Source organism: Balaenoptera musculus, chromosome 10 (assembly GCF_009873245.2).
Source record: "Balaenoptera musculus isolate JJ_BM4_2016_0621 chromosome 10, mBalMus1.pri.v3, whole genome shotgun sequence".
Lineage (NCBI taxonomy): Eukaryota > Metazoa > Chordata > Mammalia > Artiodactyla > Balaenopteridae > Balaenoptera > Balaenoptera musculus.
This window is the reverse complement of record NC_045794.1, coordinates 99,008,733-99,032,753: the sequence shown is the minus strand read 5'-3', so window position 1 is coordinate 99,032,753 and position 24,021 is coordinate 99,008,733. Positions and strand designations below refer to the sequence as shown.

General features: G+C 39.6%; 1 protein-coding gene across 1 annotated transcript in view; it reads left to right on the top strand.

Annotated features, from left to right (window-relative positions):
* EFCAB6 (EF-hand calcium binding domain 6) overlaps positions 1-24,021 on the top strand; it is a 256,527-nt gene that overhangs the window by 81,135 nt on the left and 151,371 nt on the right. The window contains exons 8-10 of the mRNA XM_036864665.1: positions 18-130; positions 5,498-5,622; positions 11,328-11,476. Of these exons, the coding sequence (XP_036720560.1) occupies positions 18-130; positions 5,498-5,622; positions 11,328-11,476 (387 nt within the window). The remainder of the gene's footprint in view (positions 1-17; positions 131-5,497; positions 5,623-11,327; positions 11,477-24,021) is intronic.

Sequence of the window (24,021 nt, the reverse complement as noted above, 5' to 3'; positions counted from 1 at the left end):
GAACAGTTCTATTTTAGGTTTGCAAAACACTACAACATTGATAAAGATACTGCAGTGGATTATAATGTTTTTTTGAAGAACCTCAGTACAAATAATGACTTGAACCTTAAATATTCTATGGGAAGTCAAGGTAAGTATTTTAAAGTACGATTTCAATATCCTCTGGCATGGTAATTCCTTGTCTGTGAATCTGTCCTAAGGAAACACTTTCACATATGGAAAATGCATTATCCACAGAGACTGTCATGGTATCTTTATTTATAAGAATAACATAAATGCCTAACAACAGGAAAAGGGTTAAGTGAGTCACAGACTACAGACATGGTAAAATGTGCATCCGCAAGCAATGATTTCCATAAAGTTATTCATAACATGGAAAATGTATGTGGAATATCAGTAAATGATTGGAAAGAAATTCCAAAATACAGATTGTCTTTAAGTGATATGTCTCTGGGTGTTTGATTCTTTCTGCTACTTCTGTATTTTCAAAAATTTTTGTTAATGAACATGTTACTCCTTTAACGATGGGAATGATCTTGATGCAAATAGTTGAGTAGATGGTATGGTTATACTGGACGTGTAAAGCCGGGCTCACGCAGGCATACAACCTTGAGAAGGAAAAACTTTCCTCGTACTGATAGTCTTTATCCCAGCCTCTAGAACATAATGCCCAGAGTTGCACAGTTCTGGAGAGAGCAGGGGTCCAGTTCCTCGAGGATGGGTATATGAAAAATGCAATCGGAGATTCTCCCTTCCAGGCCTTTGGTCATTTGAGGCAAGCAGTTTCTTGCCTCAGGGGTTTACCACGTGTGACTGGCTCATTCAAGATGGGTTGTCACTGTCTGGTTTCAATGCAATTCATTGCAGCAAATATGCACTAATACCTTCTATGATTCTCAGATCTGTCTGACTAGCAAACTTAAAAATTACAAATTCTCAGATTTCAGCTCAGTTTCACTAACCTAGATAGCTTAGAGCAGACCCCAGGACTCTACTTTTCAAAGCCTTCCAAGTTTTGGGAATTACTAGACAATATAACCTTCCAAGGATGCTTTCATCCCTTACATTTTGTTAGTTCATGTGCAAGTCCCTGTACTACTAGACCCTTCATTGGGTACAAAGCCAAGTAAAATAATCTAACTTTAAGAAGTATGTGTGCGTGGATGTATGTGTGTGTGTTTGTATGTATGTGTACATGTATATATATTTTAATAGGACAGGTAAGACACAAAACAAGTCACATAAAAAATAACACAAAAAACATCTATTTATTGTGCTCTGTGTAGTTACTTGGTAAACCTTAACTTTAATTTTATTTCTCTCAACAGTTTTGTGAGGTGGGTATTATTATCCCATTTTTTTAAATGAGAAAACGTGACTCCAGGGTGCTAAATGAATTTAGCTAGGAAATGTCTTGGTGTTAAGCTTTCTGCATCAATTTTCCGGAACACAGTATATTTTCAACCTGAAAATTCAATTCTCTCTTCATTTCAAGGATTTTTTTGTTTGTTTGATTTTTAGTAATATTGTACATCTTTGAATAAAGCTTCTGTTCCACTTCTCAGATTAACTTCAGTGATACAAGCTACCCTCATGTTGAGTTGTTTTTGTCTTCTCTGTTGACTGAATGCTCTTGAAGTGCTTTATTCTCTTTGCCTTTTTCCTCTGTACTCACAAGGATCATCTTAGGCCTTTTAGCTATGCCTGTAATTTGATTTTCACTATAGTCTATGCTACTCTTCGCTATGTCCACTTTTTTAATTACTTCTATAATGTTGTTTCCTTTGGCCTACTATATTGTTTTCCCCTCTCATTTTATTGTTTTATCGTCTTGTTATTGAGCTCTTGTTTTAATGAATTCGTATTCTTATTAAAATGTTCTGTAAAGTAAGTTTGTACCTTGAATTACATTTTCTTCCAAGGTGGGATCTCTGCCTTTCTGTGTTATGCTCCTTTCCTTCCTTCTCTATCCACCAGCCCCTTCCCCCAACTTTTTTCCTGTAGAGTTTGTGTAATTTTAAGAAATTTGGATTGATTGAGCATTTTTATTCCATTATACATCTTTAGCTAATCAGAATCTATCTCCAGATAATATTATACGAATTCACATGAATTATAGACTTTAAACAGCATTTTCTGAATTCTTCTCTCCTGTCCTTTGTTGTATTGCTGTCATACATCATACTTTTACATACACTATAAACACAGGCAAGCCATGTGGTGTGGCCAAAAAACAAACAAACAAACAAAATACAGGATATGTTGCTCAGCTTCTGTTGTTCTGAGAATACCTATCTGTTCATTTCATTAGTAGTATATTTTCCTTCATATTCTCAAACCCTGTTATTTTAAAAATTTAAGTTTCAAAATGCTTTAAAATTTTTATCTGCTGATTTCAACATCTGGGTCACTTTAGGATTTGGTCTGTATTGATCACCTTTTTTAAAAAATCTGGATCATAGTTTCCTGTGGGTTTTTTTTTTTTTTTTTTTGCCTATGTTTAGTAATTTTGGAATTTATCCTGGATATAGTAAATTTTGCATTGCAGAGACTATGGATTCTGTTATGTTCCTCTGAAGAATTTAAGTTTTTGTTTTAGTAGCCAGTTTACTTTAGTAGAAGACTAATCTTTGTCTTCCCTGAGGGGGTTAACACGTGAGATCTTCTTTCTGCTGTTTTAGCCTTAGCTGGGCATCTTGTTTTCTGCTCTACACATCTATAGTTCCCAGTGTTAGCCAGTGATTTTGGCAGAGTTTATTCACGGGCTTTGGAGATCCTCTGCTATGCCTTTCTTTTTGTGCTTTCCCTCCTTACTTTCTAGCTGCTGTGGTAGTCCTGAATTCTCTTTTTTTGATTCCTAAAACCAGTAAGATCCTGGGTTTATATCTAAACTCTAGCCACTTAGCATAAGGTTCCAGGTGAAGCCTGCCCTCAGGCAAAAGGCCAAATAACAAGAAACTCCATTTTTCCAAGTGTTGACTCCAGTTTATGTCATTTGCTCTCCAATGCCTTCAGAGAGTTTTTTGTTTCTATTTTGGCTAGAGTTTATAATTGTTATCTGCTGGGAGGTTTGCTTCAATATGAGCAAATCCACCATAACTGGAAGCAAAACTTTCTGGCTGCCCATATTAAGTTTCTTCTTGCTTCAGTTTATGCTAGTAAATTTATTTATTTATTTGCTTTGCTAATAAATAAATAAATTTATTTTTTATCTTTACTATTTTTTTTCTTTTGCTTATTTTATTAAGTACTGTAAGAAGGGAGTCTCCATTCGTTTGCAGCAGCCCATTATCTGTGACTTTTCTATACATAGAACAATATTTGTTTTCTGTGAATTTTGCATATTTCTGTTTTTGCTACTTTTGTTCTGAAGACACCATCAAGACCTTGCTTGTCAAAAGCACCATCTCTTTGGGCACATGACGAAGGGACATTGGGGGCTGAATTCCTTTTGCTGCGCCTGTGACATACATACTTGCCCCCTTAAGTTTTGGATTTCCTCTCCACTCCATTTCAAATCAGCTAGAATCCTTCAGAGGAAATTTTGGGGAAATCGGAAGGCGGCAGCAATTATTCAGCTGCACAGAAGAGCGAAAGCTGGTCTAACTGCGACGTGAGCCGAGTCGCTGGACGTGTCTTCATCGAGTTTGCTGGGCAGCCTGCAGTAGCAGCTAGAGCGGTAGGGCGGAGGTCCCGCACTGGGGGTGAGCCCCCCGGGGCGGGCCTCACACCTCGGCCCCGCCTCTGCCCTCCACCCTGGCGTGCTGTCTGCGGAGCACCAAGGGGTTTCCCTAGACAGGCTGTGTGTGCCCCCTAAGCCCCCATTAGAGTAGCAGTGCCCAGCGCAGAGCAAGTGCAGGACCAAGGCCTCAGAAAGCCGGGGCTGAGACCTGCCTCACCGAGTGATACCTGCGTGGCTCCCTTGTCTCTCAGTGAGGCTCTCGCAGCTTCCATGCCCTGGGAGCCCATGTTTCAGATGCTCGGCCCGCTGAAGCCACGGAATTCCAGGCTGCGTTCTAAAGGGCCGGTTTTGTAGTTTATCTTGTAGCCAGAGGGGGTCCACTGGGGGAGACTTACTTTTTTTCTTTTCTTTTCTTGTTTTGAGGTAGGAAATGGAATTCCAGATGACTAGCAGTTTAACTGCAGCTGAGTAGTTATAAGTGTGCTTAATTTGAGTGGAGCTTATTTGCAGACATTTTAGGAAATAAATCTGGGAAATCATTTGTGATTCTTTGCAGTTGACTTTGAGAAAGAAAATGGCTATATCTTAGATTTATTTTATTCTCTTTTTTTTATAAAAGTAATAAGTGCTTGTTGCAAAACGGCCAGAAAACACGAAAACACAAAATCACACTTCCCTATAATCCTACCACTGTATTCTTTTGGTGTATTATCCTCCCAGGTTTTGTTTCTGGTGCATACATAGATGGATAGATGGATGGATGGATGGATAGATAAGCAAATACACAAAATAAGCGTTAAAATGAAAATTAAATTATGCTAGTTGTTCTTTATTTCAGTCATGAAACAATATCAAGGAAAATTTTTGCATTCATTATTTAGACAGGCCCTTTGTTTTTAATGTCTATGAACCGTAATTTATAAAACCAGTCTTCTATTAATGGGCATTTCAATTGTTCCATTTTTTCCCTTCTTATAAACAGGACAGAACAGATCCTTACACATATGCATCTGTCCTATTATTCCATTAGTGTAAAGTTCTAGAAGGGGATTTGAGAATATTCAAGGACCACGTTTTCTGTATACAAGCCAGCACTGATTTCTTTCTTGGTCATTTGCCTTAATCCCTGCCTATTTGACAAGCAGGGAAAAATTAACTTGTGTTAATTAGACCTTTTAAATTACCAATGACTTTGAGCAGTTTTTCATACATTTCTTGGCTTTTTAAACATCATTTTTTAATGTGAATTACCTGTTTAAACCTTATTCTGTTGTGTGATTGGGGATTTATATTATCTTATTGATTCATTAGAGCTACTCATATATTGAGGAAATTAACCTGCATTTCTCACATATATTAACAATAGTTTTTCCCACTCATTTTTCTTTCATTGTTATTTGTGTGTTTTTTTAACAAACAAAAATTAAATATTTATATTGTCAGACCTATCCATTATTTAAATGATTTCTGGCTCTAATGTGTTCTTTGGAAGGGACTTTTCACACAGTGATTATGTATTACATGTATTATGTATATTCATCTTAATTTTCTTCCACTACTTTTATGGTTTTATTAGTCTGTTTAGTATACATTTACTCTATCCAGATTTAGCCTAGATAAGGTAGCAAGTAGATTAATTTTATTTTTTTCTAAAATGTCCATCCAGTTATTTCAACAGCACTTATTATATAGTTCATGTTTTTGGTTTATTTGAGTCTTAATTTTTACCAGACACGTGATGATGAAAAGGAAACACTTAATATTCAAATGTACGTTTGACAGTCTTCATAAACTGAAGTTCTTTTGTCTTAATAGAGGTCTCATGGGAGGATCAACGAGTCAAAAGTTCCAAAAGAGAGTACCTCCCCAGTTCTGTGTCATCTGAAGATATCTGGAAAAACTGCTCCTTAGATGAAATTGAGAGGACCTTTTGCCAAGAGGTAAGAATGTTTTCCTAGTGCCAGGGTTATCTAAAGTGTGAACAGAGAAGGTAGGTGGCTACGAAAGACCATTAGGTCTAGACGTTACTTCTAAACTGTTTTGAACCACCTCTGCCTCCTCAAGCCCTGGGACCTCCTCCAGCTCCTAATAACAACAATGCATGGATGACAGTAACGATGACGAAACATTAAGTACTTCCTTGGTGCTACTCACATACTAAATCTAATAAGAAAAATTTAAGACTTATGTAAAGACATGATACAACTTTATTGAGTAAAATAAAGGAAAACCTGAAAAAATGAAGAGGGCTTTTCTAGCTCTTGGACTGGAAGTTTTAGTATTAACACCTTCTCTCCCTACATCTGTGTGGAGATATATATATATTTTTTTCTTTTGAAAAGTTACAATAGAGGGCTTATCACATATAAAATATTTTTAAAGGTATAATAATTAAGACATTATGACAGTGGTACAACAGTGAACATTCAAATTGATTTAAAACAGTAGTTGGGTGGTGGGCCAATGTTGATATGTGAATTTAGCATATGATGTGAGGCATTCCAGTAAAGTATGGTGGGGACGAGGGAGGAGAAGATTCAGTAATTATTATTGGGATAATTCGCTAGCCAGCCGTGTGGGGAAAAAAGCTTGGAACCTTCCACTCTTCACACCAAAATAAATTCTGTATGCACCCACTATTTAAATTTAAAAATAAATAAGGTGGGTGAAAATTTTTAATCTTGAAATTTAGACTTAGACTTTTAAACATGAAGTAAAGCCCCAAAGCCATAAAGAAAAAGACTGATAAATTTGACTATATTAAAATGAAAAAGTATTTGTATAGCAGAACTTTGTACAAACAAATGATAAACTTGGCAAAGCATGTGCCACGTAAATGATGGATAAATAATAACTGTTCCTAACATATGTAGAACTTTTATAAATTATTAATATAAAATTTTCAGTAGAAAATCGTCAGTGAGGAAAAAATTAACAGAATTCAATATTGATAAGGGCGTTGGAGGGGGAGCGCATGAATATTCTGTTGGTAAATCGGTAAAACTTGTTTTCTCTTGTTGTTGTTAATGAATTATTGTTTTTATGAAAACATGACCATTCCAAAAAATGTAAGCAATTCTGAAAAGTATAAAGAAGAAAGTAATAAATTATTCAAAATCCGCCACCCAGAAATAATCAAAGGCAACATTTGGTGAACATAATTCTAGGCCTGTCTTTATTCTATGTATAGAAGGATTGCTGCATCGGCAGGTGGGTGGGTGGATACATAGATAGAAATAATTTTATAAGAAGAGAATCATGCTCCTTTTTACAAATAAGTCATATTTAATTTAAATTTCTTTTAATTTACCAGAAGTAAAAAAAAAAAAAAATCATCATCATCACCCTCATAATTAACCCTTTCACGGGGCTGCCTCTGTGCCAGGCAGTGTTGTAAGCGCCCCTCAGGTGTTCAGTCCTCACGGCAACTCCAGGGGTTAAGCACCATTATCATCCCGGTTTCAAGATGAGGAACCTGAAGCACGAGGAGACTTAATGACCTGCCGCAGGTTACCCCGCCAGAGAGTCCTGGGGCCCAGTCTGAGCCCCGGGTCCTCCACGTGATACTGTCCTCAAGTGAAGCCAAAGATGTTTCTGAACTTTGGATAAATATTTCTTTACCACAAGAGATATTAGGTCCCAAAAAGGGTTTTGAGACAAAAAAAGAGATTAAGAAAGCTGTGAAGAGTTGGAGAAATGATGGTGTTTTGAAGGATGTCTCAGTTACAGTCAGCACGGGCTGGCTATGAAACTCCCTGTGACTGGCACTTCCTGTGTTTCTTCCCAACCCCTCCCACCTCACAATTTTTGCTGTTTATATTTTGTTCTCAGTTAGAGTTTATAATATTTACATTTTGTTCTGTTACTGGAATTCCCCCAGTTGTTTTGCCTGCGTTTTATATTTACATGGATTTAATGCACATCACTCTACTCCAGTGCTACCGTAGCTTATTCCTTTCAGAGTTCTTTATTTTGATTTATTCTCTGGTCGGCTGGATTTCATTGTCAAGTAATTCCCTCAAGAAAGGCTCATGGGTGCTTTATTCCTTTTGTTTTTTCATACTATCTCTCCCTTTTTTTTTTTAGTTAGAAGAACAACTTAGCTGGGTATAATTCTTCCATCATTCTTTCTTTTCCTCAAAATGTTGTTTTTCTACATTGTCTTCTGGCATTGGGTGTTCTTGAGAAGAATCCTGAGGTCAACTGATTTTTTCCCCCTTGTAGATAATTTTTTATTCTACCAGGATGCCTAAACTATTTTTTCTTAATCCTTGAAATTAAAAAGCAAAACTAAGCTGTCTTGGCATGGAGCATTTTGCCAGAGTTTCCTGGAACACAGTATATTCTTTTGATGTACAGATTTAGTTCTTCACTTCAGGAAAATTTTCCCTGTGTCACGTCACTAAAACCTTCTCCCTCCATCCTTCTCTCCCTCCCTCCTGTCTTCCTTCCATCTTTCCTTCCTTCAGTGGTATCCTCAGTTATCCTTATATTGGATCATCTTTGTCTAGCCTTGATGGTAATCATCTTCTCTCAAAATGCCATAATACTTTTGTCCTTTGCCTCTGCCTTCATTGAGATTCTTTCAAGCCATTCTTTTTTATTCTTTTGACCACGCCTTACAGCTTACAGGATCTTAATTCCCCGACCGGGGATGGAACCCAGGGCCCTGGCAGTGAGAGTGCTGAGTCCTAACCACGGGACTGCCAGGGAATTCCCAAGCCATTCCTTTACTATTAATTTTAATTTCAGCCTTGTCTTTTATTCTTGCTGTTTCTAATTTGTTATTAGTTCCTGTAATGATATTGTTTTTGTTTTCTATTTTCTTAGCTTTGAAATATCCTTCTACTCTCTTTCATTGTTTTACCATCTTGTCTTCAAGCTTTTCTTTTAATGAATTTATATTCTTATTTAGTTCCTTTTTATAGTATGAAAGCTTTGCTGGTGATATATATATATATATATATATATTTGTATCCTGTTCTCCTACAGAGTGGGTTCTTTGTCTTTTGCTTGATGTTTGTTTGCTTCTTTCTTTTTCTATAGCGTGTTTGCATAGTTGTAAAACCATTTATTTTCATCCCGCTTGTGCTTAGGATGAGATCCACTCATGTTATGGAGGTAGCTGTGTTTTCATTTTCACTGCTGTACAGTTCTCCATTAGCCATATATACACAAATTATGCGCTGCCCAGGGGTGGGCATTTGGATTGCTGCCTATTTTGTGCTCATCCAAACGATGCCACCGTGAGCGGTTGGCTCCGTATCTTCTGGTGCGCGCCTGCCGAGGTGTCTCTGGGAATTAACACCCAGCCTTCCTTGCTAGGTTGTAGGGAACATGCTTCTCAGCTTTCATTGCCAGTGTCCAGTTGTTTTTCAGAATACCAATTCACACTCCCATTGGGAGCATATGAGAATTCCTGTTGTCCAATGTACCCACCAACTCTTGATATCATTAGAGTTGTACATCTTTACCAGTCTGAAGCAGATTAAATGGCATTTCAGCTATAATTTAATTTTTATTTCTCTTTTTACTGATGTGTCAGATAGCTCCTTACATTTTACAACCTTTCTTTAGAACATTTTTGGTAAAAATGTATCCATTTTTAACAAATATGTATTGAGTGCCTACCGCATGCCAAATTGTGCTTCATTTTAGATAATTATTAGTGAACAAAACAGGGCACAATCTTGGCCCTCATGGAGATTGCATGACCTGACATCAGGGAGAGAGATGTTAAACAAATACACATTCGTAACTACCATTTTCCTAGAGTGGTATGACAGAAAAGGACGGGGTATTATAAGAGAGAATAACAAGGGGAGCCTCATTTAGATTGGGGGTCAGGGGAACATTTATAAAAACCAAATGTTTAAACATGGAAAATGGGTGTACCTTTCGCTTGTCCATCCATAATATGATGGCTGCCATGTATCATTTCAAAGTGTGATGCAGATACACACTAGTTCTTGTAGGAAAAGTTTCATGACATATTGTTAAATGAAAAAAGCATTTGTCAAAACTGGAAGTGTAGTATGGTCCCATTTTTGTAAAATTATAATATATGTTTATGTGATCATGTTGGAGTTTTTGGAACACTATATAAAAACCTGTGGGTAGTGAGACTTCCGGTATCTTTATGTCCTTTTTTATACTTTGCTGAATTGCTTGCATTTTTTTGTTTGTTTCATTATAAACAGTAATGATGAAAATTCCTAAAAGGTTTTACGTGTCACAAAGACATTACTTCTGGGGACTTCCCTGGCGGCCCAGTGGTAAAGGCTTCGCCTTCCAATGCAGAGGGTGCAGGTTCGATCAGATCCCTCCATCCCTGGTCAGGGAGCTAAGATCCCACATCCCTCTGTGGCCAAAAAACCAAAACATGAAACAGAAGCAATATTGTAACAAATTCAATAAAGTCTTAAAAAAAAAAACAGAAAAACAAAGACATTACTTTTGTTTCATTCCTGCTTTTCTTCTAAGAGCTCTGGATTATGTCAAAACACTCTCCTGAAAAAAACCTGATTGGAGACTAAATGTCATTAAGATATTAAAAGCAGATTTCATTAATCCGATAAATATACTGAGACCAGACTCCATGTCTGGCTTTGGCTTCCCTCCACTAGAGGCTTCCCCCAGGCAGCCCACCTCCCCGAGAGAGAGATGGGCACATTTAGCCACATTTTGGGTTAATTTTATGCAACTTTCTAAGAAGCTTAGGCCCTGTAAGTCTCTAGATTCTTTTAAAGATTCCCCCTTAGATTTCCGATATTCCTGTGCACCTTAAGGAAGTCTTAGTGAATGTGCTTCTTATTCCTTTAGTGGGGAGAGACACTTGTACATATATTTCCATGTTCCAGCAGCTTTTTAAACGTCACCTTTTACACCAAGTTGGTGTTTCTTTTGTTTATCTTCGTATCCCAGTTAGCGGGAAAAAAGTGAATTCAGACAACGTGGAGAGGGTTGGAAATATCGAAGAATACTGTTATTACTCAGTAGTAAACAGCAGGAAAACCTTTGGAAATAAAACCAATCTTCATAGCATTTTTATGAGTCATATAAAAATCAGTGGTTAACCTACTTTACTGCATTTTAGAAGTCCCATAAGCAAAGCTGATTCACCCTGGTTCTTTGTAATTCCCCCCCCCCCCAAAAAAAAAGGATAATTAAAGAAATGTCCAATGTGTACGATGTTTATGAAATCCTAACGATTTCCCTTACAGTCAAAGCTACTTCTCTTTTTAATAAAATGTGACCAGCTTTTTGTTTGATTGGCCTGACTTAATCAGGAGCAGCCTAGCATGGGCTCCCAGTAGGGATGGGTTGAAAGTATATTAAGAAAGATGTATCAAACTGGCAGATCCACCAAGTATTTTTAGCTCTGAAATTTGAGTTAGAGCGATTGCATGTGCTGTTTTTCCCTGAGAAACTTGTCTGCCTTGTCAGTTGAGGAGCTGTGACTGGGGATACTGTTTTGTAGTGAGCTCTTCAATTAAACATTTGAAGTTCAGTACATGCCATAGTCACCTTTTTGATCAGTTTTGGAAAGGAAAATGTGAAGAGGTTTTGGTGAAAATAAGGTGGTTGAGCAGCTCTGTGCCGCTGATTTCTGTGAATGCTGTACTCTAATTTTAATTCACCGCAGCTTTCAAAGTCCTGTGAAAAGGTTGAAAAGGCCCTGAGTGCAGGGGACCTGTCCAAAGGTGGATACGTATCTTTGAATTACCTAAAGATTGTCCTCGACACCTTTGTGTACCGATTACCAAGAAGAATTTTCATCCAGTTAATGAAAAGGTAAGAGTCCCATTGTTTCCTTGACATTTTTTTTTCCCCCAAACGTCAACTGTGAGGATCAGGAACAGCTTTATTTATTTTTTATTAATGTTTTAGACTTTTTTACTATTGAAAATTTCAAACACATGCAGAAGTAAAGAGAATAATGTAATGAATCCACGAATGCTCCCACCAGCTGTCTGCAACTTCCCACTCATGGTCAATCATTTCATTTCTATCCCTGCCCATTTTTCCTCAACCTCAGATATTTTTGAAGCAAATACCAGACATCCTATTTCATTGAAAAGACCTATGTCTCTCGATAAGAACTCTTTTTAGAAACATGGTGAAAATACTGTTTCACACCTAATAGAATTATCAATAATATTAATAAATATCCAGTCAGAGTTCAAATTTGACTGATTGTCTCACATTTTCTTTTATAACTTATTTGAGTCGAGATCCAAATCAAATCTGTACATTGCAATTGATTGATTTGCCACAATTCTTTTTTAATCTGCAGGGTCTCTCTCCATTTGTTAATTTTCCCCCCTTAAGATGCATTTGTAGAAAAAGTCTGGATTGTTTGTTATGTAGAGTTTCTTACAATCTGAATCTGACTGATTGCAACCCACGGTGACATGTAACATGCTCTCCTGTCTCCCTACCCCCCAATCCCTGCCCCTGAATTGATACATGCACAGATACAGGTTCAATGTGGGGGGCAAGGACACTTCATAGGTGGTAGCAAGCATGTATGGACTGCTTGTCTTTTTTCTTGTGATGTTAGCAGCCCTTGTTGATCGCCCCTATATCCATCAGTTCACTAGGGATTGTAAGGTGGTGACGCTCTGTGTCTACTGTTTCTCCTTTATTAGTTGGAGTACTTCTGTAATGCAAACTTCCCCTTTCCAACCATTTGGTAACAATGAGACACAGTTAGTGTAAGAAAGGTAGGATCTCCTTGGTTCTTTCCCTTCACTTACTACTTTTCAAAATAATGAATTGGTTTCCTAGCATCCTCCAGAAGTGAACAATGAGTGATTTTTCTTAAAAAAACTGTTATTATGAACTCATGAATGTTAACATATTTGATGTCTTTCAATTCATTACAGTTATTATTCTCCTTGATACTCAATTTGTTCTGTCTTGGCCACTGGGAGGCTTTTTGTGTTGGCTCCGGAGTCCTGCTGGTGTGACCCTAGTAGTCTTTGATAGCATTTCTTGGTATAACGAAATGCTCTCGGCTCTTCTGGTACACTTTTTGCCCCAGACCTGGAATCAGCCATTTCTCCAAGGACTCCTATTTACTTTTAGTTGGAAATGGTATATATAGACCAAACTTTGGGTGAGGAATACTGTCTTTAATTTACCTGGTTTTCTGTCCAGGTAACTCAGAGAACCTTTTCTCAGGGGACATGGGGTTGAGGCTGATGGAAAGATTGTCCTGTGAAACTCTGAATAGTTGGAGGGCACCTTGGGGTTACCTAGAAAGGAGGGGCATTAGAGAATGAGAAGGAAAAAATAGGACTGAGCTAGACCAGCTGGACCCATTTACCATAGCACTTCCTTCCCTTCTCAGCACCCTATGTGTCCAGAGAGAGTCACCTGTGTGTTACCACCATGGCTTCTAGAGCGAAGGGCATAAATATTTCCATGGCTCAGAAAACAGCTCTATTTTCCTGCCTGTACACGGTGAAATCTTTTAGGAATTACTTTCTTGGATAGCTGAGTTGTATAGCCATTTCTTTCTGTTTCATTTTCAAAATTACACAAATAATAATGTAGTAGCAGTAATAGAAATCAAAAACAAAAAGTCACCATCCACCTTACATAACCAATTGACTGTTTTCATTTTTCCACATTCTCTTCCACTTTGTATCCACATACATGTATAATTTTTACATATTTGTAATCAAAATGCATGCACAGTTTTATATCATGCTTTTTAAATAGGAATGCGTATTATAGCCATTCTTCACATTGGCTTCATAGTCTTCAGAATTATAATTTTATGGATGCCTACTGAGTGCTTTCCTCTGCTGGCCATTGTGGGAGGTGCTAAGAATGCAGAAATAAATAACAAAGAGTTCCTGGCCAGAGTGGTTGCCAGGGGATGATGGCTGTGAAGACGGATGGGCACATAGAGTGAGTGTATTAGGAGGCTGAGGGCGGCCAGAGATGTGGTGGTATTCACGTGTTCTAGCCAGGGATCCAGGGGTTTCTGAGTCATGACCTTTGTCATGTCACCCACCCAGAACTCCCAGTGGAACGGAGCGCAAGAGGCAACAGCAGGGTGAACTCCCAAGTGCTAATATAAGGAATTATAAATCTGGTATGCCTCTTGGTGCACATATCTGGAAGTGAAGCTTTGTCATATCTTCCTGGCCAACTGTCCCCTTTATAATTATATCACTACCCTTTTATCCCTCTGGCTTTTATAGTCTATCTTATCTGCTATTAAAATACCCATAACACTTTTCTTTTGATTAGTATTTGTCAGGTATCTCTTTTCCCAGCCTCTCGTTTTCACTCTTTTATTGTCATGGTTTTGGTGTATTTCTTGCAAAGTAGCATATATCTGTATTTTTAAAATTCCGAAATGAACATCTTTGCCTTTGTAATGGTCCAGTTTAGTCTGTTTCCATTTGTTGTAATAGATGTATTTGGATTTTCCCCACCACTTTGCTTTGTACTCTCTATGATTTACTTGGTTCTTTCTTTTTTCTCCGTCATGTTTGATTCTGGCTGAGTTTTTCTTATTACTCTTTTATTTCCTCCACTGCCTTGAGACTTAAATATTTTATTTCTATTTTTATATTGATTATCCTTAAAAGTTTAACATGTGTTCTAAATTTGTAAAGCCTAAAGCTAATCAGTGTTTCTGTTGTCCTGGATAAAACAAGCACTTTCAGCCCACATGTTACCATTGGCTAGTGCCGTTTTTTTTTTTTTTCCGTGTTGGGTCTTCGTCTCTAGTTGCAGCACACGGGCTCAGTAGTTGTGGCACATGGGCTTAGTTGCTCTGCGGCATGTGGGACCTTCCCAGACAAGGGATCAAACCCATGTCACCTGCATTGGCAGGCGGATTCTTAACCACTGCGCCACCAGGGAAGTCCCTCTCCCATTGCTTTTATTTATTTATTTAATTTATTAATTTTTAAAAATTTATTTATTTATTTTTATTTTTGGCTGCCTTGGGTCTTTGTTGCTGCGCGCGGGCTTTTCTGTAGTTGCGGCGAGCGGGGGCTACTCTTTGTTGCGGTGCACGGGCTTCTCACTGGGTGGCTTCTCTTGTTGCAGAGCATGGGCTCTAGGCACGCGGGCTTCAGTAGTTGTGGCACTTGGGCTCAGTAGTTGTGGCTCGCGGGCTCTAGCGCGCAGGCTAAGTAGTTGTGGTGCACGGGCTTAGTTGTTCCATGGCATGTGGGATCTTCCCAGACCAGGGCTCGAACCCATGTCCCCTGCCTTGGCAGGCAGATTCTTAACCACTGTGCCACCAGGGAAGTCCTCCCATTGCTTTTAATGTCCACTTTGTCATATTAAATTCTATCCCGAATTTGGTTTAATGTGTGTTTCTATTTTCTATCTCATCAATCTAGATTTCTCTTGTTCGTGGACGTTTCTGTACAAGGTTCTGTCTACAATTGCCCGTCCAACTGCCCTTATATTTTCTGTTATATCTTTAGATGGAACACTGGGTTCCCTGCACTGTCACAGTTATTTGTTTCTCACCTATTTCTTGAATTTACATAGTGATTGTAAAGGACTTACCACTAATTATGTCACCTCCTAAGAAGAGAGAATGTGCTGGACTCTACCATGAAAGCAATGGCCTAGGAAAAATGAATTAGAGGTGGGAGTAGTTTCCTGCAGCGAGTGGCACTGCGGTGGCCCCGGGGTAGTGCTGATTTCCTCTTTCCTTTGCTCTCCTCTCAAGCCCCCCAAGAAGGTGGTACAGTTGGGACACCTGGTATCGCTACAAGCTTAACTGCCCTCGACCTTTGCACTCAGAGCATCACAAGAAGCCATAATTCACCTTCTAAATTTAGGTTTAGTATTTTTGTTAGCTTACCAAGATGTGTCCATGATTGTTTTGGGCAAATTCTCTATGATCTTTGTATTTAAACAATGATTTAAGAGTTCACTAAGAAACCTGTACGTGAATGTTGATAGCTCAATTCATAATCACCCCAAACTGGAACCAACCCAATGTACTTCAGCAGGTGATTGGATAAGCAAGCTGGTACGTCCATATGATGGGACATTTCTCAGCAATAGGAAGGAAAGAACTATTGATACCTACAACATGGATGAATCTCAGAGACATTCTGCTGAGTGAAGGAACCCGGTCTCAAAGGTTCCTACTGTAGGATTCTATTTGTATGAGAGTGGGCAAAAGGCAAAACAATGGGGACGGAGCAGAGATCAGTGGTTTCCGGGACTAAGGGTGGGGGAGGGCCTGAGTCCCGAGGGGGGCTGTGGGTGATGAAGCTGTCCTGGATTTTGCGTGTGGTGATGGTTACGTATGTTAAACTCTACACATGTGTTAAAACTCATAAAAGTGCACACACACAAAAAAGCCCCTTTTACTGCATTTTAATTTGAGAAATAAAATGTAAAAACTCATCCTTTTTTTTAAGGCAAACAATACAGAAAAGAATAAAGGAGGAAGTAAAATAAAATCTAAACTCTCATGCCCAATAAAATGATTTGAGAAATTATTCTTCTAACAAATTTAAGAATGGAAAGAAAAAAAATGGGCATCTTTTTGAGTTTATTTTTTAAATACTCAAGATCTAGGGCCTAAATTAAAAACCCTAACAGCTTGGTAATGAGGCATAAAATCTTGATCCAAATAATATTTTAGGGACGTTAAAAGCTATTTTCCATATATATATTTTAATGTAATGGTAGGCTTTAATTAAACAGATAACTTGACCTTTATTACTAAGATGCTGTGTTTTTCATATAAAATAGATCTATTAGAAACAAAACCAGTGTTTAAATACGAAGAATGAGGTTTCTGGGAGAGTTGAGAGGATGAAATAAATGCTGTGACTTGCATGTTCACCGGAGACTGGGCTTCATCCATCCATCATATGAGCAGGTACCCACTCAGAAGCATCTCCTGGTGAGAATTTTCCCACCCACGCTGGGGACATTAGTAGCCTGGCAGAAGCTATGCAAACCAAAAATAAGCCATTTAGCCCAAATTATATGAAGTGTAGAAGCAATACCCCGGGGTATATTTTCATTTATTGCCCAAACCTTTTTAAGCCGTGTGTCTAGGATTTCTTCTATTTATATGACATTCTAGAAAAGGCAAAACAATGGGAATGGAGGACAGATCACTAATTGCCAGGACTGGTCTGGGGGAGGGTGTGACTCAAGGGGGGCGGCACGGAGAGATTTTGGGGTGAGGGAGCTGTTCCCTATTCAGCTGTGGTCTTCTTTGTCTGGACATGCATTGGGCAGGGTCCAGGCAGAAAGCAGATGGCATCTGAGTTTATTGAAGGATCTTTTACCCAGGGGACCGCAGGACCAAGTGAAATCAGTAGGTGGAGAAGATTTATCTCTCCTAGGCCTGAAGGGGCAAGAGAGGGAGAAGTTAGTGAGAGGAGCACGAGGGTGACCTAAGGAGAGAGCCACCCAGGAGAAGATAAGGCCTTCAGCAGGAGAGCGTGGCCACAGCCATGCTGCAGTGCAGCGGGGAGGGGCTGGGGGGATAACTAGCCCACCTTCTCTCTCCTCTCACTTTCCAATCTCCTGCTGGCATCTCCCACTGCCAACCCATCTGAAAGCCAGGGGCACAAGGGGCCAGTTGAAGCAACCCACCAGGGTACTATGCAGAGTAGAGAAGGGTGGAGAATGGACCTGGATGGACAAACGAAAAATATCAGGTACCGTTTACCATTCTGAGCCTTAGAAACCTTGGAGGGATGAAAACCCTTGTCCTTTGCAAGAATGAAAACCTTGTATCCCCCAAACAGGAGCTATTTAAAGTCATGTCTCCCACATGAAATCTAAAATGTTAGCTATAATCAGCGCTGTTTAAAAAATAAGGCAGAGGGTGGGGTGGGAATAGGAAAACAAAAACAATACACAAAAGAGCTGCTAAAATTTGCATTATTGTAACTGGTCATGAGATCTAAATTGATAATTATAGCCTCCTTCATCCATCATCCATTCTTACTTTCTCTGCCAGCATCTTTGCTGGATGGCATCACTCACCTGGTAGGGTACCCAGCCTTCTTCACAGGATCTCAGCCCTTGGTTGTCGTCTCTTGGTGGGGCTGCCACAGCCTCCTTAAGGTATGTAATGCATCCTGTAGAACAGCACCATTACCCCACAGGGTGTTTTTCTCTCAGCTGGCTCTGTAGCTGAGTCATCAACAAGGTGCCCAACCATTCTTTCACGTCTGTTCTGGTGATGGGGTATGTGTAAGACAGGTGATTTCTGTATATCTGAGACTATTGCCACACCTTCACCACCATCAAATGAGTCCCTTGGTAAGTGCTGTGCTGCATGGGACATGATGGTGATGGGTAAAGCATTTTGGAGGTCCACAAACGCTGGTAACGATGGAAGCATTTCAGGCAGGGAATGGACATTTGTATCTGGAATATGTATCTTGTGAAGACAAATCACTGTGCCCTCCATGACGAAGGAGGTCCAGGGTAATCCCTACCAGATGACGGAAAGCCCCCCTGGAGGAAGGGCCTGGGGGGCTCAGCAGCAGCCAGCTCAGCTTTAGTGGTGACGAGTCCCTATTTTCACACCAACGCAGAGCCTCGTCTGGAAGACCATGAACAGCACCAGGTTCCCTGGGGAAAGTGACCGACTGGCATCCCCCAGGCAGGTCAGCTTTCCTCCTGATGACCCAACCGGGATGCCTTCCGGTGGGCACTTACCTGGGACATAAATACCTTTATAAGCTGTGCTGATTTTCTGGAGTCCCTCAGATACCTCTTTTCTAGGTGTCACTGTCACCAGTCTTCCAGTCTCACTCATGCTGAGTCCCTGAGCAGTCAGCCAGCCCGTCAGTCACTGCCCATGAATCAATACCTAAGTTCATCCTTCCGTAGTGGGCAGTTAGATGTATGTGGAGTTACGCCTACCGTCTTCCAGGGCCGCCCCTGGGTGGGGCTGAGTGCTGTAGAGCTCCACTCGAGGCCGCTGGCAGCATGGTGCCCGCTCCCGTCTAGTAACCACGCCCATCCCTTTCCTCTGTTACCCCGTGGACCTGCCCGTGAAGCCGTGGGTGTGGGTTGGGGGGTCCGTGAGCAGCAGGAGGAGGTCCCACGGGAGTCTGGCACCTGTTCACGCAGACTGCGTCCACCTTCCAGACGTGCTCGGGCCTGGCCTCACCTCCGCCTCTTCCACTGAACGTGGGCTGCTGCCACACACATCTCACGGTATGACTCAGCAGATCCAATAACACCTGCTCTTCTGGGCAGTGTGAGTCTCGTAATCACTTTGTCACGTGGCCAGGCCTTCACCATGAATAGCAGAGCTCAGCAGCAGAGGCCAAGGGCAGAAGAGGACAGAGCCTTATGCAGAGCTCAGCAGCAGAGGCCAAGGGCAGAAGAGGACAGAGCCTTATGCAGAGCTCAGCAGCAGAGGCCAAGGGCAGAAGAGGACAGAGCCTTATGCAGAGCTCAGCAGCAGAGGCCAAGGGCAGAAGAGGACAGAGCCTTATGGCAAAACTCTAGGAATGTGTGCGGTGGTTCCCCTACTCGGGCTTGCTATAGGGTCCACACAGCATCTGTCTGCCGTAGACACTTTCATCAACATCGACTGTTGTGGGTCCAACTGAGACAGCAATTTACACTGTCGCCTGGGCCTCCTGCAACTGCTTTTTCCTGCTCTGTGTGCCACTCAAAACTGGCAACCTTGTGGGTTACTTGAAAATGGATTAGAATAGCAGGACAAAGTTGTCTTCAGAATCCAGATGTCTTTCAAGCATGCGCCTCTTTCTCTGTGATGGGTGCTACAGGTATAACAACTTGTCTTTCACTTTAGAGGGGCGAGTCCAACATGCCTCAGACCTCTGGATCCCTAGACCCTTCACCGGAATGGCAGACCCCTAAACTTGCATGGGGTTTATCTCCTCCCGCTCTGAGGGCCTCTGGGATACTTGTTACTTCCCTCTTACTAGGTCCTGTTAATAAAATCATGGGCCAGTGTGATGGTTAACAGCACATGATAACAATGCACAGCTACTTTGTAAATATCTGCAGGACCCTCTGGGCAAGCCTTGATAGAGTTCCTTCATATTATATTATGGCAGAAAGCAGGTGAGTTGACACAACCTTGAAATAATATTGTAAAGGTATACTGATCTCCCTGCCATGTAATGGGAAACTTTACTGATGGTAATTTAAAATTTAGCATTTTCTATATCTACAGCTGCATACCAGATGCCAGGGGGTATGTTGATTTGCATGTGTGATTGGCGTCATCACCTGATTAAATTTGCAGTAATCCAGTCAGCTTCTTTCTTTCTTTATTTTTTAAAGTATTTTACTTTTTTTTTTGGCCGCCCCAAACAACATGCGGGGTCTTAGTTCCCCAACCAGGGATTGAACCCGTGCGCCCTGCAGTGGAAGCACAGAGTCTTAACCACTGGACTGCCAGGGAAGTCCCAATCAGTTTCTAATACCCAAGTAGCTTTTGCATTGGTGGACAGGTGATTTAAATGTGAATATGGTAGAAATCAATCCTTCTCCCACCCCTCATCTTTCTATTCTTTGACAGTGGTACCAATCTCTACATTTACCCCAGGGAAGTGGTATTACTTTTTGTTTACTCTCTTATAAAGGGCTGGGTCTTCTACATGGCCCTTTCTACCATCATAGCCCTTATTTCACAGATCAGAGAACCAGTGTGAGGATTCTGCAGTGACTAAGGTTATTTATTCCCATTATATATTCTGAGCCATGGGATGAGCTTGTAATCCTACTGGACCCATTGTGAATGGACTTGGGCTCCATCTATCACCTCCATAAGCCTCCACTCTGACCAACACACCATGCTGGCATTTTGTTTCTCCAGGAATTATCATTAGTAAGGAGGCATGATCTAATAACCCTGAAAGGCTAAGGTATTTTCCTTCCCTTAATGCATAGTCACCTTGGTAAATGGCTGAAGGACCTTCTGGGCAAAGTTTGAATGAATATTCCTTGGGCCCTTTGGGCAAGGTTTGAAGGAAAATTCTCAGTATATGCCCATGGCTATATTGCAGAGTCCCCCTCAATTAAAGGTCTCTGGGTGTGTGAATTGGTTTAGGTTTGTGACCCCAGCAAGAGGCCATGAATTCCCACTGTAATGACTCAAGTCAGGCTTCTGCCCATCAGCCTAGAATTATCTGTATATTCTGTATATATCAGGCAGTGCCTTAGTCTTTCCTAAAGACGCTGTGGTCAATTAGCTAGTGCCAGAAATCCCTGTGGTTTGAAACACCCTGATTTCACTGTGGCTTATTATGGTAATTACTCCCATGTTGTAGCTATAAGAGAAAGTTTCCCAACAGGAACTTGGGCCTTTGATGACAAATGTATATGTTGCTTCTCCCTTCCCCATAGACGGGGTCACATGCTGCTATAAGTCTCTACCTGGATTCATGGGATGGGAAACATGGATTGGGAATGATATGGGACTCCCAACATCAGAATCCAGAGGGATAGCTGCCTGAGGCAATAAAATGAGCCCCTGGGGATTTTTAAGAATTAAAAAAGTCAGCAATATCCATCTTTGTAACTTTAGTTAATAACGGTTACTCATGTGATTTCTAGCAAAATTATGTGCTGATTCTATTTTTTGAAAATTGTGTTTATTCATGTTGATTATAAAAACTGTACAGGCTTAAACTAGAAAATAGGGGAAACCATTGAAAAAACTACCCGTAATTGTAATAGCCAGAGATGGCCACTATTCATATTTTGGTATATTTCCTTCTAGAATTTTTATGTGTGTACATGTACACATACTCAATACATGCTTAACATAGTCGAGACCATATGAGGTATAAAATATGTTCTGTTTTCTCACAGAATATTAAAACAGGAGCATTTTTAATGTTATTAAAAAAAACCTTTGAAATTAACTTTTAATGGCTGCATAGTGTTTTGTCAACCCTTGAGTCAAAGGGTTTGAATGCTTCCAAGGTTTACATTACATATTGCTAAGATGCCCTTCAGAAAGGTGTTAATTTATTATTACAAGGGAGGTTCATGAGAGTGCTTTTTGCCAGCATTTAACATTGCCGTTTTTAAGTCCTTGCTGATTTGATAGGTGAAAGCACAGTGCCTCATTGTTGTTTTGCTTTGCATGTCCTTGATTTCTATTGAGTTTGCACGTTTTTCATGTTTAACAGTTACATGTACTTCCTCCCTGAACAATTGTTTGTTCAGGTCCTTTGACTGTTCTCTATACTTTAAAAATATTTTTACCTCAGTACAAGTCATGTAAAATTGTTTCTTAAGTGTATAGTTTAATGAGTTTTGGCAACTGTATGCATTTAGTAACCACTACCATAGTCAATGTATGGAACACTTGCCTTACCCTGCATTCTGCTCTTGCGCTTTGAAAGCAATCCCTCCTCTGACCCTCGGCCCCAGCAACCACTGATCTGTTCTCTGTCACTGTCACAGTGGTTTGGCCATTTCTCAGAGTTCTCACAAATGGGATCATACAGCATTCAGTCTTTGGTGTTTGATTCCTTTTTTCACTTTCCAAGTTTTAAGATTTGTCCATGTTGCTGCACATGTAATTATCCACTCAGCAGTCGATAGACATTTGGGTTGTTTTCAGTTTGGGGACATTATGGAAGATGCTGCTATGAATATTCACATACAAGTCTTTGTGTGGACATGTTTTTATTTCCCTTGGGTATAATACCTAGTAGTAAAATTGCTGGATTGTACGATGAGTGTATGTTTAAATATATGACACTGTCAAACTACTTTCCAAAGTGGCTGTATCGTTTTGCAGTTCCACCAGCAATGTGTAAGAATTCCAGATACTCCACATCCCCACCAACGCTTGGTACTGCCAGTCTTCCTAATTGTAGCCATTCTAGTGTGTGTAGAGCTATCTCTGTTTTTAATGTGCATTTTTCTGATGACTGTTGATGTGAGGCTCTTTTCATGTGATTATTGGCCATTTGTATATCTTCTTTTGTTAAGTGTCTGTACAAATCATTTGTCCATTTTTATTGGATTGTTTGTTTTCCTATTATTGATTTGTAAAGTTTTTTATATGTTCTGGATATGACCTCTTTGTCAGATACGTATTTTTCAAATATTTTCTTTAGGTGTGGCTCACTTTTTCATTTTCTTAGCTCTGTCTTTAGAAGTACAAACTTCTTAAATTTTTTTTTTTAATTTTGATGAAGTCCATTCTATCCATTAAAAATTTTTATGGGTAATTTTTTGGGAGGGTGTCCATTTTCAGAAATCTTTGCCTAACCCAATAGCACAAGGATTTTATCTTATTTTTTTTGGATATTTAGTAATTGTAGCTCCTACGTTTAGGTCCATTTCTGGCTAATTTTTGTGTATGGTGTGAGGTAAGGGTCAAGGTTCATTCTGTTTCTGTCCCGATATCCATTTGTTGAAAAGGCGATCATTTTCCCAATGAATTACTTTGCACCTTTGTCAAAAATCAATTGACCGTGTAAGTGTAAGTATGTTTCTGGACTCTAGTCTCTTCCAGAAGATGTACCAATATGTCTGTTCTTGCATCAATACCACACTGTCTTGATTACTGTAGCTAAATACTTGTCTTGAAATTAGGTTGCGTAAGTCCTTTAAACTTGTTCTTTTCTTTCAAAATTGTTTGACTATTCTAGGTTCTTTGCCTTTCTATATATTCATTTTAGGATCAGTTTGTCAATATGTTAAAAAGAAAGCTCTCTAGGATTTTGATTGTGAATACATTGGGAAGATTTGTCACTTTAATGATGTTCAGTTTTACACTCCATAAGCATGGTATATCCTTCTGTTTATTTAGATCTTTAGTTACCCTAGGCAAAGTTTTGTTGTTTACAATGCTCAGATCTTGCACATGTTATGTTATATTTATTCCTAAGTATTTAAAAAAATTTTTGATGCTAATGTGAATGGAATTTTTAAAAATTCATGGCTAATACTAACAAATACAATTGATTTTTTAATATTAACTTGGAACACTGTGACCTTACTAAATTCACTGATTAATTTGTTCTAATACCTTTATTGTAAATTCCCTGGTGTTTTCTACATAGTCATATTGCCTGCAAATAAAGGCAAACTTACATCTTCCTTTGCAATCTGTATGCCTTTTATTTCTTTTTCTTGCCTTACATTACTGAGTATCACATTAAGTATAATACAGTGCTGAGCAGAAATGGTGAGATTAGATACCCTTGCCTTGTTCCTGATCTTTGGTAGCAACCATTCCATCTTATACCATAGTGTGATGTTAGCCAAGGATTTCTTATAGATGCCCTTAATAAGGTTATGGGATTTCCTCTTTATTCCTATTTTACTGAATTTTTTAAACCATGTATGCTGGTTTTTGT